This window comes from Emys orbicularis, chromosome 2, assembly GCF_028017835.1.
Source record: "Emys orbicularis isolate rEmyOrb1 chromosome 2, rEmyOrb1.hap1, whole genome shotgun sequence".
NCBI classification, from domain to species: Eukaryota; Metazoa; Chordata; order Testudines; family Emydidae; genus Emys; species Emys orbicularis.
The window spans coordinates 119,470,312-119,488,816 of record NC_088684.1 but is presented as its reverse complement, the minus strand read 5'-3'; the positions used below and the strand labels follow the sequence as shown (position 1 = coordinate 119,488,816).

The following is an 18,505-nucleotide window of genomic DNA, read 5'->3' as shown; positions in this document are numbered from 1 at the left end:
AAAGATCTGTCAGGAGGCCTCTCTTAAGTGGCCTGATGCCTTGCCCCTTGTGTTACTTCGCATTCGTGCTCTCCCTAAGGGTAGGATAGGGCTTAGTCCCTTCGAGATTATGTTTGGAAGAGCATGGCCTATGAATGGTACCCCAGTTCTGGCAGGGGAATGGGAAGTGGGGTGTGGTTTCTTGTCTCAGTACATGTGCCCTCTGTCTGCTGTTCTTTCTTTTGTTCACAGGTACACCAAAGATTCACAGCCTCTTCTGCTGGATACCTCGGGTCCACTCCCTGCAGCCTGGTGACTCCGTTCTCGTGCGGACCTGGAAGGACGAGCCTCTCCAAGAGAAGTGGAAGGGACCCCACACCGTCCTGCTTGTCACCCATACAGCGGCAAAGGTCGAAGGACAGAAGAACTGGATTCATCACTCCCGACTGAAAGCAGTGCCCGCTCCTAAACAGTGGACTGTCCAGCCTGTGGAGAAGACTGCTAACGACGATTTGGGACTTAAGCTGTTATTCAAAAGACAGTAAGGATCACTGGGAATGCGTTGTGATCTTTCTGAACAGTCACAGCATACTCCCCGTAAAAACCCTGAGCATTGGTTTTATTTTCTCACAGAAGGCGGACCTGGCCTCTGTATTTGGTCTTGTTATTTTTTGACTTGTTTAGTGTCAATAATTCTTATTGTCCTCTGGGTATTTGGGTTTGTGGTACTAGTGCCTACAAATGGCTTCCTAATGGTTGGCATGGTAGCTGTTACAAAGGCTATCTTGCTCCTCCCCTCCGCATTCTGCCCAAGGCTCCTTCAGGTCGTCCCAGGTACTATCGGTCCTTGAGAGCTACCTTAGAACCCATCAGTGAAGGAGACAGGTTTGGGATGATAGCCCTCCCTTCCTATGGGGTGGGACGACTAGCCCAACTTTACAGAAGATTATCGAAATTTCTCACCCAGTTTGCCAATGATACCCTAGCCATAGAGAAAAGCATAAGTTCTGAGCTGTACCATCTTCGACTGCTGGCTTTGCAGAACCGACAGGCCCTAGATTATGTGTTAGCCTCGCGAGGCGGGGTCTGTGCCCTTATTGGAGAAGAGTGTTGTACCTATGTCCCAGAGTTTTCACAGGACATTAACAAGCACATCTTGTCAGCAGAACGGGCCTTTAACCAGTGGAAGGCCCAGGAAGGGGAACCCACTATTTTGGATTCCCTTTGGGGTTGGATACCTGGTTTAGGGGAACTAGGGGATATAGGGGGAAGCATTGTTCGCATCTTGCTCACAGGTATGGTAATATGTTTTGTTCTTGTTCTTTTGCTCATTTGCTGTAAAGTGCTTATATGTAAGATTTGTACCTCCCCCTCCCCAGAGGTTCCTTTATACCCTCTTATTGATAATCCTGACTGTATGGAGCTTAATCGCATTTTGTCTTTAGAGTATGAGAAAACTCTGACAAAGGTTTGTTGAGTGTTCTCAAAGGAGGGATTGTTGGGGTCCACTAGGCATAGCTACCAGGTAACTCGGGAGAGCGGAAGACCAAAGTGTCGATGAAACTCTCTTGCTCTGGGTCTATCTGAACCCCAAATTCCATCTTGTGAACTCTCACCTACTTCTGTGTTCACTGCTTACAGGCTTTGTAGCAAGCTGAAGCAGAAATATAAGGGTCAGCTTTTCTAGCAGGCAGACTGCTGTAAACAGGCCTTGCAAGGCCAAAAGATAAGCAGGCGTATGGGAACTTTTCTAATTGTAACTGCTAGAGAAGGGAGGGGTGGGAGGTGTAAGAGGGAGTAACAGACAAAGGCTTACACAGAAACTGCTTGAGGTATAAAAGGTAAAAGTTATTTGTATTTGTTGCACTGGATTTGAGACATGCTGGTCTCCTAGTGCCATTTCAGAGCTCTGAAATAAACTTGGCTTGCTTTCTCCCCTCGGTGTCTTTATTGGTGCCAAGCACACCGGGCGACGGACCATTTGAAGTCCGCCTCGAGCACTTGGGCGGTAACAACTTCAAGCTTTTGAGAGAGCACTAAATATGGTATTCCAGAACATACACATTTTTTGACAGGTATAGAGAATGTGTGAAAGGTTGGCATGGGGCTGTTTGCATTTCCAACATTCACTGTGTGTTGCTAATCTAGCCTTAAACAAATGTCCTGGAGTCCAGTAATACTTAATATCTTGCTCTGGAAGAATTGCAAGGATAAAGAACTTGAAGAATCTTTCACACTAAGCCAGATATCCTCCAAGGTTTCTGTTGTGATAGCAAGGTGAAGTAATTTCCCCCATTTTTCTTTGAGACTGAGATTTTGAGGGTAATGCAAAGCATTAAGCCATCTATAATATTTCTTAACAAGTTCTTTTAGAGGTGAGACCAATTTGTCCCCTCTCCTTGCATGAATCCTTGAGCATAGCTGCTGAAAGACGGAACTGACACATAGCGGTAGTTGATGTTTTTTGCATATGTAATTGGAGTCCAGTCTATCATCTTGTATTATATATTTATTTTTTGTTAATCTTTTTTCTATCCAAATTATCTTAAGTGTAGGGCTGGTTTTGATCCTAAGGCATGGGTTATCCCATAGTGATTCAAGAAGAGAATTAGTAAGAGTGAATGCTGTAATCATCTTAATGCATTGCAGTATGCCCCATGTAGATACAAAGATTGGATTTTTTCCTTAATGGTGTTGGTAGCATCTTAAGGTATATAAAAGAAGAGGGGGAACCAAATGGCATATCTAACTTTTTTTTATCTCAAACCAGGCTGGTGTACACAGTTACTGGAGGGGAACCACGTTACTATAGGATGCATTTGGAATGCTAGATAATATACACACAAATTGGGCAACCCCACATCTCCAGTTGCCCAGGATTTTTTAAGGTCCTTCTGTGACAAGCAAGTTGTTTTTTATCCCATATAAATTGCATAAGCCTATTTATTTGAGCAAAGAGAAAGGGAGAGACTTTGAAAGACAAGAGGCACTTTTGCTGGTAAGATTAAGAGAGACAAGCTTTTGACAAAAAGCTTTTGACAAAAGCTTGTCTCTCTCACCAACAGAAGTTGGTCCAATAAAAGATATTACCATGCCCACCATGTCTTTCTAATATATAGTCCATATTTATCAAAACAATTTTGGGACGATTAGGACAAATTTTAACACCCAAATAAGTTATTTCCTTGCATATTTGAACAGGAAAATTCTGAAACTAAGAAGGATCTGGTTTTTTGAATATATTCATTGCTTGTGATTTATTCCAGTTAATGCAAAAACCAGAGATCTTTCCAAAAACATCAGCTGCATTCAATAATGATGGGATCGATGAGAATGGATTCTTCAATTGTACAAAAATGTCATCTGCATATAAAATAATTTTGTATTCTTTCCTGTTTATAGTCAGACCTTCAGGGGCTGAGTGCTGACGTATGTACATTGCCAGTGGTTCAACGACGACATTAAAAAGGAAGGGTGAGAGGGGACAGCCCTCTTGTTGAAATGTGGGAGAAATAATTCCATTAGCTGACACTGAAGCGAAGAGAGATTGTATAATGCACCTGACCCAATTATTGGTCCAAATCTGAATTTTTTTTAGGACAGCCATTAGATAAGGCCATTCAAGCCTATCAAAGGCTTTCTCTGGGTCTTCGGAACATCTGACATCTGAGCTTGCTGGACCAAGTGAGAGATTTTTCTCATATTATCAGCAGCCAATCGTCGTTTAATGAAACCAACCTGATCTGTGTGTATAACTGATGGGATGATGGCATTCAGTTGTGTCACCAAAACGTTTGCAATTATTTTGAATCTGTGTTCAATAGAAATATGGGATAGAAGTCGCCACAGTTGCAACCATCTTTGTTCTTCTTTAATAATAAAGTAATTAAAGTAGTTCTCATGTCATGAGAAATAGTTCATTTTTGGAATGTTTCAGTGAACACCTTTGAAAGAATACAAGATAGTAGATTACAAAATGTTTTGTAGAAATCTGCTGGAAAGCCATCCATCCCAGTAGCCTGGCTGGAATTCATATATTTTTTTAATTGACTGTTTTATCTCGTGTTGTGCTAGCTTTGTCCATAAACAACACTTGTTCTGAAGTTAGGGTAATAAAGGTAGGCCTTCAATGAAATGATCAAATTTATTAGTCAAATTGGTTGTCTGATTTATATAAAGCTTGATAGAACTGCTTAAATTATTTATATTTATTGGTTCAAGGATGGCATTCCTGTCTTCATGTAATAAGGAGGAAATATTGTTGTTGGCTAGTTCCACGTTAAGTCTTCTGGCAAGTAGTTTACTTGCTTTATCTCCCATTCATAGTATCTTTGATTGACCCTGTTGAGTGTAAATTCGACTTGGCTGGATAAGCATTCATTATATTTATATTTTGTGTTGATTAGAGAATGTAGGAGGTTTTCATTATTTGGGTCAGTCTTATGGTTTCTCTGCAACTCATCTATTTCCTTATCCAGAGATTCTAATAACTTGAGTCTTTCTTTCTTCTTTAGGGAGGCATATTTTATACATTCACCCTTTACAGTAACTTTCATAGCTTCCCACAAGATGGTAGCTGAGGTAACTCAGTGCTTATTTTCTTGTATGAAGTTAGAGATGACTGAAACAACTGTGGAACAAAACTTTGCATCTTTTAATAGCAGAGTGTTCAGCTTCCACCTGGAAGACTTCAATGATGTGTAACCTGCATCTATGTTAAGCATAATTGGCGCATGATATGAAATTAATATATCATCAGGAGCTGCTTCTGGGCACGCTGGAATCACTTCTGAAGACACACAAAAAAAGTCAATTCTGGAGTAAGACGAATAGTCATGCTCCTTAGGGTGTCTCGATCGCCGTATCCCTTTTAAAATTAAGTTCATTCATTAATCATGAGGGTTGGCCTATTGTGTTTTGAGAACTCAGAATCATGCAATTGGAATACTATGCTAGTTAGACACCTGGATAAATCTAATCACCTCCCAATATTAGAGGAATGTCTTTTTTTTATTAGAAAGAATGTATGCAATGTCTTTGAAAAAATCAGAATTACCTCCACTTTGATTATACATGCTTCCTAGAATTAACTCTTGATTTGAAACAGCCTTCAAGACGAACGTATCTTCCTTCAGGATCAGACCAAGACTATATGCATTGAAAATTTATACTTTAATGAATTAAGATGGATATGCCTCTGCTCTTAGAATTCAATGAGGAATGAAACTCAACACCCACCCACATCTTCTTGATTCTACTGACATCGATTTGTGCTAGATGAGTTTCCTGCAATAAAGCAACTTTTTTTGATCTGAGGTATCTCAGGATTTTAATTCTTTTGGAAGATTGATTAAGTCCCCTCACATTCCAGGAGCACACACTAAGAACATTCATGGCACAATTTTAAAAAGATATATTAAGGTATATAACCTTAAGATACATATTTCCTCATTGATATTTAAAACCACATCTGTAGGATATGGTCTGTATTTATAAATATTAGATACTGGTTAGTTTTGAATGATTTTATGCCTTTAATTGAGCATCTATGAGTGTCAGGTATACAAAAAGATCTGTAATTAGATTTCATATGTCTTCCAAAATATATTTGCAACAGAACACACACAAAAATTAACAGACTTAAAACAAGCCAGTGTGGGCATGTTCAGATCTTTGATGGCTTCAGTTCCATTTGCTCCTCCTCTCCCTATATTATCGAATAATAGTCTAAACATCTCTAAATACAAATATATTTGAAGTCAAATATTACCTTGTAAATACTATTTGGTATTCTAGAAGATGTATAAGGTATTCCTACGTACAAAAGATTTTATGTATTTTTGCCAATATGTATATGCAAATACATACAGACTCATCACATGTAAGTTTACAATTGATTTGTTAAATCAAATATAAATTAGTAAAAAATCTTAATATGAAAAATACAATATAAAAATCATATTCATAGTATTTCAAATGCCCTGCACAAATTGAATAAAAACGAGTGCAATTTAAGGTTTAGGTTACAGTCTACAAATCAGAAATGTTGACTGTTCCATATGACCTGTGGCCACTAAAACACAATCTATCAGAGAGAGAGAGCTAGAGAGACTGTCTATCCATGCAAATTGTGATGGTTAGTGCAGCTAATACTTCAGTCAGTAGATAAACCCCAGCTTGGTTTTAAACTGTTACTCTATGCATTGCAGTACTATACAGTTGTTGTTGTTATTGTATTGCTCAGTTCCAAAGGAGATCAACAGAAGAGTTCAATCTATCTGGTTATCTGCTAGGAGCTGGAAGATTATATAAGTGAATAATACCATATCTACAAGGATGCATAGAAAAAACTGATTTTTAAACTTGTTGAGGTATGCTTTTCATGATGAAAAAAAACATACTGCTATTTTTGGTCAAATCTTATCTGTCTTTGAAATGTCTGCCAAGCTTCAGAGGGGGTTTTGCAAAAGCTTGTGGTGCTTGCTAAATTCATAGTGAAAGTGGATGGGTACTTGATGCTGTATCTGACATTGGTCCCCTCAGGATTTGCTTTATGCCACTGAATGCAGCCTTTTTTTTGTTAAGCTCAGCTGAGAAGTCAGAAAAAAGAAATTTTGTGGACTTTGTAGGTCAGGATTTCAGCTTTTCTGGCAGCATTCATTAACATTATTTTATCGTTAAACTTCAGCAGCTTGAAGACAGGTCTGGGCTTGCCAGACTCCTGCCTTCTAGTACCAGGCATTCAATGAGCCCTTTCAATAGCTAATGGGGGCAGCTGGGGGTCCAATTTAAGTACGTCAGGGAGCAGCTTCTGAAGAAAGCTGGTAATATCCTTCTCCTCTAGACCCTCAACAATACACAAGAGGCAAAAGTTGTTTCTTCGAGATCTGTTTTCTAGGTCATCCTGTTTTTCTTCCAGTTGGTGTAGTCTAAGAATTAAGGAGGCAGTTTCTTCTTTAATTTCCCTGATTTCAATTGCAGTCTTTGGTAGCTCATTTTCCAAGTGAGCTATTCAGGATTCTATGTCACATACATCTTTAGGCCTTGGCTACACTCGGGACTTCACAGCGTAGTCGCGCCGCTGTATGTACTCCACCTCTCCGAGGGGAGTAGCTTGCAGTGCTGCGAGGGAGCGTGCAGCGCTGCAGGCTCTGATTACACTGGCGCTTTACAGCGCTGTACTCGCTGTGCTCAGGGGTGTGTTTTTTCACACCCCTGAGTGCAGCAAGTTGCAGCGCTGTACACCACCAGTGTAGCCAAGGCCTTAGAGAGGACACAAATATCTGTTGAGATAGAATTCCTCACAGACCAACTGGATTCATTCAGTGCTGTGATATCCTGGTCTAGATTCTGCTGTGGCGTCCTTCAGCTGCTTAGGTGATTCAGGCTTAGGTCTTTTGTTGTCCACCATTTTTTTCACTGAAATCCATAGTCAATAGTTTGAAGTTTATCCAGGGGAATAATTTAAACTTTTATGACAGAAATTTATTGCCAAGTTTCTAGGAAAGTAATTATTAGAGTTGAATTGATATGTGGGGAGTGAGAAGGTCCAGGACTAGGAAACAAGCTTCTTCAGCTCTGTGTAGCTTAAAAGTTTGTCTCTTTCACCAACAGAAGTTGGTCCAATAAAAGATTACCTCATCCACCTTGTGTCTCTAATATTCTGGGACCAATGCTGCAACAACAACAACACTGCAAACATCTATCTAACTAGGGCCCTACCAAATCCACGGCCATGAAAATCGCATCACAGACCATGAAATCTGGTCTCCTCCCGTGAAATCTGGTCTTTTGTATGCTTTTACCCTATACCAGTCAGATTTCATGGAGGAGACCAGTGTTTCTCCTGACCCAAAAGGGAGTTGCAGGGGGGTCACAAGGTTATTTTAGGGGGGTCACGGTATGCCATCTAGCTCTGAAGGCAGTGCCCCACCAACAGCAGCACAGAAGTAAGAGTGGCAATACCATATTATGCCACCCTTACTTCTGCGCTGCTGCCTGTGGAGCTGGGTGGCTGGACAGTGGCGGCTGCTGACTGAGGGCCCAACGCCGCAGGTAGCAGCGCAGAAGTAAGGGTGGCGATACCATACCATACCATCCTTACTTATGCACTGTTGCTGGCAGCGGCTCTGCCTTCAGAGCTGGGCTCCTGACCAGCAACTGCAGCTCTCCAGCTGCCCAGCTCTGAAGGCAGTGCCGCCGCCAGCTGCAGCACAGAAGTAAGGGTAGCAATACCGCACCCCTCCTACAATAACCTTGCTACCCCGCTGTGACACATGGCCAGAAAGGGTTAAACATCCTGCAAAATAAATTACTCAAATTCAACCCCTAAAGACATGTGGGGAGAAAATGTTTGTGTTTTTGTGTATTTACGTATATATGGGTAATGGTCAACAATGTAATCAACAGTCCCTGTCTATGCTGTATTCTGATAATTCAGAGATCAAAAGAACATACTAGCATTTAAATGAATTGTAAACACAGGATCTCTCTGTATCAGGATGGATAAAAATCAATGATTTTTTTTTTAAATAAAAAAATAGATTTTTAAAATTTAAATTGGATTTTTTTTTGATAAAATGCTTTTTGAGGAAAAAAACCTATCTAAAGATAGTTTTAATTAAGATACATTATAGCTCAAAGATATCTCATCATGGAATAGGGATTATAAATTCTATAGTATGAGATAATATATTCATGTAATGTTTAAGAAAAGTTTTGTAAATGAGTTCCAATAGTTCATGGATTAGGGACTCAATTTTATGGGGTTCCAGGGGCTTCTGTATAGATTATTTAGCTTAATCTTTCTATCTACCCAGTGGGACTCAGTGCTAAGTCTAGAAGATACCATCAGAGATGCTTAGTTTTGCAGTTCTCAAACTGTGGATTTGTGTCTCCAGAGATAACATGCTTGTTAACAGCAAAAATGTTTTAAATAAATAAATATATAGGGGTGAGAAATAACAGACCTTAACCCTATTGTCCCTCTGCAAATTTGTGTACACAGAGTCAGTCCCTTACCTCTCTCTAAAAGTGCAAAGTTTCAAAAAGTTCAATGAATAGAAGATTGTTGGGGGCGGAATAGATCTGGACAAGGAGAAGAAGTCTTGAGATAAATCTGAGAAGGGAGGGACAGGCAGTAGAAACAAAAGTGAAACTGTTTGAGCAGCAAGTCTTGAGGTCTTTCTGAGTCTAGCCTTCATTGATTTGAGATCTACCATACCATTCTCTCACTAGAAGGGAAAACCTATAATGGCAGCAGGCCGTAAAAGAGACCCAGTTTGGGTCTCATCTATCTCTGAGTTGTGAAGAATATGTATTAAGGTTATAACAACCAACAAGAATGCACTTTTATGTAGAAATCCATGATTAAATCGAGTCTTCTTCAAATCCACCCTGCTCTATATTCATCTCTCTTTGAAATGTATAGCAAATCATCAGTGAATGGTGGAGGAACAGGCAGTTGTCTTATGTCTTATGTTAATTCGTATAGCTAAGTACCGGTGATGGACCCACTTCAAATACGCCCTGCTTACCTATTTGTTACAAGAGAGACTCCAACCGGTCAAGGAAGACCTGAAATTGTATAAAAGATCCTTGGGGCCTGATCCTTTTTATCTCAGATCTGCCTGAGGTTTCATGCAGGGGAAGCCTAAGCCACAAGGACTGAGATTCCAGTTCTGACTGGACCGCCTGAAATATAAACATTGTACTATAACCTATGGACTATTTCTGAAAGAACTCTTTGCAACTACAAAGCTCACCATCTCTGCTATGAATCTGAACCTCAAGAATTGAACTCACGTCTGTATGTATACTGATCTTTTAACCATACTCTCTCTCTCTCTTGTTTTTTAATAAATTTTAGTTTAGTTAATAAGAATCGGCTGTATACATGTATTTGGATAAGATCTGGAAGATTCATTAACCTGGGAGGTAATGTGTCTGATCCTTTGGGATTGGTAGAACCTTTTCTTTTATATGATGAAATAAGATTTTCAGAAATCTTCATCATATTTGACTTGGGTATTTGGATGGAGGCCTGAGGCTGGGTTACTTCAAGGGAACTGTGGTGTTGGCTTCTGGGCAACCAGTGAGGTAATAAAGAAGCTGTTTTATGCTGTCTTGGTAAATCTAAGTATTTAAAATATCCACCAGCTTTGGGGAAGCAAGAGGAAGACCTAGGACAGAGTACGCCCGTTACTCAATGAGGGGGAAAGACAGTAACAGAAAATGTGAAAATGGCAGAGGTGCTTAATGACTTCTTTGTTTCAGTTTTCACCATGAAGGTTGGTGGCAATTGGACGTCTAACATAGTGAATGCCAGTGAAAATGAGGTAGGATCAGAGTCTAAAACAGGGAAAGAACAAAAATGACTTAGGGCTTGGCTACACTTGCGCTTTACAGCGCTGCAACTTTCTCGCTCAGGGGTGTGAAAGAACACCCCCGAGCGCAGCAAGTTACAGCGCTGTAAAGCGCCAGTGTAAACAGTGCCCCAGCGCTGGGAGCCACGCTCCCAGCTCTGTAAGCTAATCCCCTCGTGGAGGTGGAGTACCTGCAGCGCTGGGAGAGCTCTCTCCAAGCGCTGGCGTGTGACCACACTCAGACTTCAAAGTGCTGCTGCGGGGGCACTCCCGCAGCAGCGCTTTGAAGTTTTGAGTGTAGCCACGGCCTTAGACAAATTAGATGTCTTCAAATCAGGAGGGCCTGATGAAACGCACCCTAGAATACTCAAGGGGCTGACTGAGGAGATATCTGAGCTATTAGCAATTATCTTTGAAAAGTCATGGAAGACAGGAGACATTCCAGAAGACTGGAAAAGGGCAAATATAGTGCCCATCTATAAAAAGGGAAATAAGGAGAACCCGGGAAATTACAGACCAGTCAGTTTAACTTCTGTACCTGGAAAGATAATGGAGCAAATAATTAAGCAATTTGCAAACACCTAGAAGATAATAAGGTGATAAATAACAGTCAGCATGGATTTATCAAGAACAAATTGTGTCAAACCAACCTGATAGCTTTCTTTGACAGGGTAACAAGCCTTGTGGATGGGGGGAAGCGGCAGATGTGGTATATCTTGACTTTAGTAAGGCTTTTGATACTGTCTCCAATGATCGTCTCATAAACAAAGAAGGGAAATACAACCTAGATGGACCTACTATAAGGTGGGTGCACAACTGGTTGGAAAATCGTTCCTAGAGAGTAGTTATCAGTGGTTCACAGTCATGCTGGAAGTGCATAACAAATGAGGTCCCACAGGGATCAGTTCTGGGTCCGGTTTTGTTCAATATCTTCATCAATGATTTAGATAATGGCATAGAGAGTACACTTACAAAGTTTGCGGACGATACCAAGCTGGGAGGGGTTGCACGTGCTTTGGAGGATAGGATTAAAATTCAAAATGATCTGGACAAACTGGAGAAACGGTCTGAAGTAAATAAGATGAAATTCAATAAGGACAAATGCAAAGTACTCCACTTAGGAAGGAACAATCAGTTGCACACATACAAAAGGGGAAATGACTGCCTAGGAGGGAGTACTGCGGAAAGAGATCTGGGGTCATAGTGGATCACAAGCTAAATATGAGTGAACAGTGTAATGCTGTTGCAAAAAAAGCAAACATCATTCTGGGATGTATTAGCAGGAGTATTGTAAGCAAGACATGAGAAGTAATTATTCCGCTCTACTCCGCGCTGATTAGGCCTCAACTGGAGTATTGTGTCCAGTTCTGGGCGCTACATTTCAGGAAAGATGTGGACAAATTGGAGAAAGTCCAGAGAAGAGCAACAAAAATTATTAAAGGTCTAGAAGACATGACCTATGATGGAAGATTGAAAAAGTTGGGTTTGCTTAGTCTGGAGAAGAGAAGACGGAGAGGGGACATGATAACAGTTTTCAAGTACATAAAAGGTTGTTACAAGGAGGGAGAAAAATTGTTCTTCTTAACCTCTGAGGATTGGACAAGAAGCAATGGGCTTAAATTGCAGCAAGGGCAGTTTAGGTTGGACATTAGGAAAAACTTCCCAACTGTCAGAGTGGTTAAGCACTGGAATAAATTGCCTAGGGAGGTTGTGGAATCTCCATCATTGGGGATTTTTAAGAGCAGGTTGGACATATACCTGTCGGGGATGGCCTAGATAATACTTAGTCCTGCCTTGAGTGCAAAGGACTGGACTAGAGGACTTCTCGAGGTCCCTTCCAGTTCTATGATTTCTACGATTATCTACCCCATTCTTTGCAGTTTGCCCTAATTGAGTGACCTCAGCTGGCCCCCACTCAGACCCCGGTCAAACCCCCCCAACTCCTTTATGGGTCAGGACCCTTACAATTGCACCACCATGAAATTTCAGATTTAAAAAGCTGAAATCATGAAATTTATATTTTTTAAAATCCTACGACTGTGAAATTGACCAAAATGGACTGTGAATTTGGTAGTACTCTCTATATAACCAGGAATAAAGATATTGTAGTCTTTATTATGGCTTACAGTTCTGTTGATGCATGAAAAGAAACTGGCTCACTCTTTCATTAGATTCATGAGCTTGTGCACTGATACATACAAATTGATGGCCAGGCCACTATTAGGGATGACCCAAATATCCAAGTCTTTTAGCCTAAATCCAAAGATGAGAACAAGCACATGAACAGCTCTACTCACCACCAGAATTTGTGTTAGGCCTTTGGGGCACTAGAAATGGCCAACTGCTCAAATAAATTAGTATCCATTGTTGGCTACTGGATTGAAAGCAAGATAAAAATATCACTAATTTCTCAGCACTTTTTTCTGCACAAGTTGATGGATCATTGACATACTGTGCTGGTACCAGCTGTTTCAACATAGAATTGATATCATCGAAACGGGACCCAGTGATACATTAGATACAAGCAACATTCCATGATCGACTCAAGAACATTAGCCTTATTCACAGGAGATCTGGCACTAGCCAATCAAAACTTACTCAGGAGAAAGCTGAATGACAAATTCCACTTTCCAAATACAAATACAAGTCTCACAACATCCTGGTGAAGTAGGTGAATATATCACCTTTAGAAATGGGTAAATTGAGGCACAGACAATTAAGTAATTTGCCCAAACTGGAATCAGTGGAAGAACCAGGAGTAGAACCTGGAGATCTTGACTTCACTAACCTCCCATGTATCAGAAACCTAGAGAACACCTAAGTCAGAGGAAGTCCATAAACACAGTATCAATTTAATCTCTTGATGTTATAAAATCAGCCTTTTTAAAAAATAAAAAAGTCAAAGATTAGCAGATCAAATTCTGGTAAACTGATTGACAAGGCTGATCCACAGAATGGAGAAATCTAAGTCCCAGTTTTCCAATTTACCTTGAATTATATACCAAGTGTTCACCAAGAGGAGATATAATTGACTGATTCTAGATACTTAATTTATCCCCATTATTTAGGTAGGGTCAGAAAGATTTACTACATATAAACAATGGATCAAGAGATAGCTTGTGGCATTCTGTTTTTGCATTATCAGTTTTAGTCTATATCAGACTATGTTACAAAACAGAATAAAACCAAGGTCTGTAGCACTTGTATCTAGCCAACAGGGGAGAAAGTAAAAAGTAATTGCTAAAATATGCAAACATGTCAGACACTGATGCTACAGATAGGAGCAAAGGGATAACACAAACACCAGGAGGATAAGCTGGAAGCACAAAGAAAGGAGGAGGAATGGGGAGGTGGAGATATTAAAACAGATGCAAAATGTGACGACTTATTATGTTTCAAAAAACAAAACAACACAAAAAGAACCAAAACAACTGGCAGTTTACTTGGAGCAGAATCATAAATTTTAGAACATTCAACCAGAGGTAGATTATTGATTTAAACAACATTCAAACAGAATGCTACAACAATTTTCTCTCATAAAAACATTTTTCTATAGCATGAAAAAAAAGCAAGATTATTAGTTATTTGAGAGAGTACAGAAGAATTTTTTTTTAATATAATCTGTATGATCAATTTATTACCACCTCCCAATTCTATGTCTTAGCTGGCAGAATCTGATAGCCTCCTTGAGTAAGTGCATGTGGATTCATGCTTTTCATGGATTGAGAACTGGTTAAAAGACAGGGAACAAAGGGTAGGAATTAATGGTAAATTCTCAGAATGGAGAGGGGTAACTAGCGGTGTTCCCCAAGGGTCAGTCCTCAGACCAATCCTATTCAACTTATTCATAAATGATATGGAGAAAGGGGTAAACAGTGAGGTGGCAAAGTTTGCAGATGATACTAAACTGCTCAAGATAGTTAAGACCAAAGCAGACTGACGAACTTCAAAAAGTTCTCACAAAACTAAGTGATTGGACAACAAAATGGCAAATGAAATTTAATGTGGATAAATGTAAAGTAATGCACATTGGAAAAAATAACCCCAACTATACATACAATATGATGGGGGCTAATTTAGCTACAACGAGTTAGGAAAAAGATCTTGGAGTCATCGTGGATAGTTCTCTGAAGATGTCCACACAGTGTGCAGAGGCGGTCAAAAAAGCAAACAGGATGTTAGGAATCATTAAAAAGGGGATACAGAATAAGACTGAGAATATATTATTGCCCTTATATAAATCGATGGTACGCCCACATCTCGAATACTGCGTACAGATGTGGTGGTCTCATCTCAAAAAAGATATACTGGCACTAGAAAAGGTTCAGAAAAGGGCAACTAAAATGATTAGGGGTTTGGAACGGGTTCCATATGAGGAGAGATTAAAGAGGCTAGGACTCTTCAGCTTGGAAAAGAGGAGACTAAGGGGGGATATGATAGAGATATATAAAATCATGAGTGATGTGGAGAAAGTGGATAAGGAAAAGTTATTTACTTATTCCCATAATACAAGAACTAGGGGTCACCAAATGAAATTAACAGGCAGCAGATTTAAAACAAATACAAGGAAGTTCTTCTTCATGCAGCGCACAGTCAACTTATGGAACTCCTTACCTGAGGAGGTTGTGAAGCCTAGGACTATAACAGCGTTTAAAAGAGAACTGGATAAATTCATGGTGGTTAAGTCCATTAATGGCTATTAGCCACGATGGGTAAGGAATGGTGTCCCTAGCCTCTGTTTGTCAGAGGATGGAGATGGATGGCAGGAGAGAGATCACTTGATCATTGCCTGTTAGGTCCACTCCCTCTGGGGCACCTGGCATTGGCCACTGTCGGTAGACAGGATACTGGGCTACACAGACCTTTGGTCTGACCCGGTACGGCCATTCTTATGTTCTTAAGGCTGTTTATTATTTGTTTTTCACAATTTGGGGGTCACAGTAAATCTTTATCTACTCTCAAATTCCCCACCAAAGACTACTTCCTTCCCTCATTTCCCCTATCTACACTAGGCAGGAAAGGTGTGATTTTTTAATTTATTTTTGGCATGCATAAGAAAACCCCTCAGCAAGATTAATTTTTAAAATATGTTAATCTGTAGGGAGCCCATGATATCAGCTGATAATTTCTGTAAATGTTTACAAAGCAAATGGACACCCACCTCAAGTTTAATGTAATAAACTATGAACAAGTTCCTCTGATCCTTCTGAACTTTGGGATGCAGAGCCTCAAAAATCTGTAAGCAGTTTCTTTGGACTACTCTCTTTACTCTGGTCTTATGCCTGCAAACGGTCTCAGAGTGCAGCAATTTAACCCTCAATCCTTCATTGTTGGCCTATCTGGCACCTTCTATAAAGGACCAGACTTTTAGGGGGAGAGCAGGAAGCACAATGTTTTCCTTTTATAAAAGCTTTATGTTAATTAAGACATTTTTAGTTCTTCAGTGTTTTCCTGTTCTTCTACAGGTAAACCCTGATTCTCCAGATCTTGAATTTATCCAAATTTGAACTAAAATCAAAAACTATATTTTACACTTGTTGCAAGTGTCTGCTGAGACCTTTGTAATATTGATGTTTATTTTTTACTTAAAACCCAAGAAAAAAAACCTATGCAACAAGAGAAGTTATTTACCAAATAAAAACACAGATGCTTATCAAGTGTATTGCTATTAGACACCTCAACATCACCTTCTGATTCTTTTCCTACCATCTTAAATCACACTTTATTCTTTAGACCACATGCATGTGTAATAGAGCAGACTAGCAGACATGAAATTACTTACTATCTACTAAATTCTCTCCTGCTATTAAAACATGGCCCACACATCTGGGCTTCAGAGCACTCCATAATTTTTATTGCCAGACTCTGGAGATGATCCTGTGCATTATTATTCTAAAGCCTATCAGTAGCGAGCTCAGTAACTCTGAAACTAACATTACCCTTCACAGTGATGGCAGCAAAATAACTGTTGGATTGGAAGAAGGAACTGTGGTATTGGGAGACCAAGTACAGAATATGTTTATGAAAACATTTACATTGCCATTCATAAATAGGCAAGACAGAAGCAATACAAAAATATTCGACTCTATGTCTGACTCTAAATGTAAATATTTCGGAAAAAAATTTAAGACTAAAATAGGGAGACAGTAGCAGACGATTCATACTCAGTGCATAGACTCATAAGCAACAGTATATGTTCTTAAAAAATCCTCCCACTAAATCCATGAAACAGTGAGTTTAACTTTTAGCATTTTGCCCTTCAGAATAAATGTAATTCCTTATGAAGTTTGTGCTAAGATACCAACCACAACACCACATTATGTGAGCCCTAAAGATGCTGTAGAACTGTTTATCTTAGAACAGAAGAGACTACCAACACATTCATTTTCGTTACGTGCTCATATACTTCATTGATGGGTGTCTTATAAAAAAAACCCAACAGGTAGAATTGTTTTCTTGTTCCCAGATGGTCTGCAGGCAAGTGCTGCTGTTTGCATATTGTGAGAAGTTGCCATTATTTTTAGTGTTTTCAAACTCATAAATATAGCAAAAATTGTATTTAGACAATATTTCCCATTTTACAGTATTTAGAGACAGACTCATCAAAATCAAGACATTTCACTGAAGAAAGGGAAAGATTTCATCTCTATGTGAAAACTTCCAAGAATCCAATATAAGTGCACATCTTATCATAATTTCTACGCTTTAAAATGGTTAACATAAGAGTGATACATGAAAGTAAGAAGGACCAGAATTGAAAGTCTTATCTAAAATAAAGCAACTCCATTTAGCTTCATATCATCATTGCTATATAGCAGAGGTGGGCAACTACGGCCCGCGGGACTGTCCTGCCTGGCCCCTGAGCTCCCGGTCAGGGAGGCTAGCCCCCGGCCCCTCCCCTGCTGTCCCTCCTCCCCCGCAGCCAGCGCTCTGGCCCGCCGCTCCTGCCAGGCAGTGCGGGCGGCAGGGCTGCGAGCTCCTGCTGCTCTGAGCAGCGTGATAAGGGCGGGGGTTGGATAAGGGGCAGAGAGTCCCAGGAGGGGGGGGCAGTCAGGGGACAGGGAGCGGGAGGGTTGGATAGGGGGTGGGGTCCTGGGGGCGGGGGTCCCAGGAAGGGACCGTCAGGGGTCAAGGAGCGGGGGGGGGTTGGATGGGTCAGGGGATCTGAGGGGGGCAATCAGGGGGTGGGAAGTGGGAGGAGGCGGATAGGGGACAGGGGCCAGGCTGTTTGGGGAGGCACAGCCTTCCCTACCTGGCCCTCCATATAGTTTCGCAACCACAATGTGGCCATTGGGCCAAAAAGTTTGCCCATCCCTGCTATATAGTCTTATCATCAGTACTGCTGAGGAGCAGCCCTATATATTTAGTAAATGAACTGGATAACTATAAGCAATATCAGGCATACAGCTAGCCAGTTGTGCCCTAGTAATCTAGACATGCGCTCTTGGTGGAATGCCAGGGTCTGAGGGACCTGGCCTGAAGCCTTCCCATAAACCCCATACAGGGGGGAGAAACGGCCACATGTCCAGCACTTGGGGTGGAAAAAAGTGGCTCAAAGGATGGAATCGAATCTGTGTGCCCTTACTCTGAGGAATACAGGGGGCTCAGATGTGCGTGAGAGAACCTGCCCTCTGCTCCCACCCAATGCAAGGCTAAGGCTCCCACTGGAGTAAGAGGTGTTGAGTTCGGAACCCGGCTGTGCTCCTCACACTCAGTAAAAGTAAGTGGGCCTACAGGAGAAACTGGTTTGTCCCACCCTAATGCAGGAGGCCGGAGGAAGAGAACCTGGCCTGTACCTCCAGCCCAGTAGAACGGATGGATGGAGGGGGGGCGGGAACTGGCCTGTAGCTGCCCCCCCGGGGGGGGGGGCCTGGAACCTGAGCTGTGCCCCCCGCCAAAGAACACAGATGGGGGGGGGGGGAAGACAGAACCTGGCCTAGCCCCCCCCTCCAAAACGCAGGGACCTGGGGGGACCCCGGCCTCCCCCACCCCCCAGCAGGTTCCCGGGCACCTGTCTCCCCCGGCCGGGGCCCACCTGTAGCCGTAGGCGGTGAAGCGCTGGCTCTCCCGCAGCAGGGCCCGGTACAGCCGCAGCACCTGGGCCCGGCTGGACGCTGCCATGTTGCTGGCACAGTTGGGTCCTCCCGCAAAGGCCCCTTCGC

The 18,505-nt window shown here is 41.3% G+C and overlaps 1 protein-coding gene across 3 annotated transcripts in view; it reads right to left on the bottom strand.

The window, feature by feature from the left end:
- LYRM4 (LYR motif containing 4) overlaps positions 1–18,505 on the bottom strand; it is a 163,482-nt gene extending 144,977 nt beyond the window's left edge. For all 3 annotated transcript variants that reach the window (XR_010561149.1, XM_065399134.1, XM_065399136.1), the window contains exon 1: positions 18,379–18,505. Coding sequence is in view for 2 of the 3 variants with exons in the window: in XM_065399134.1 (XP_065255206.1) it covers positions 18,379–18,464 (86 nt within the window). In the remaining variant the exon portion in view is untranslated. The remainder of the gene's footprint in view (positions 1–18,378) is intronic.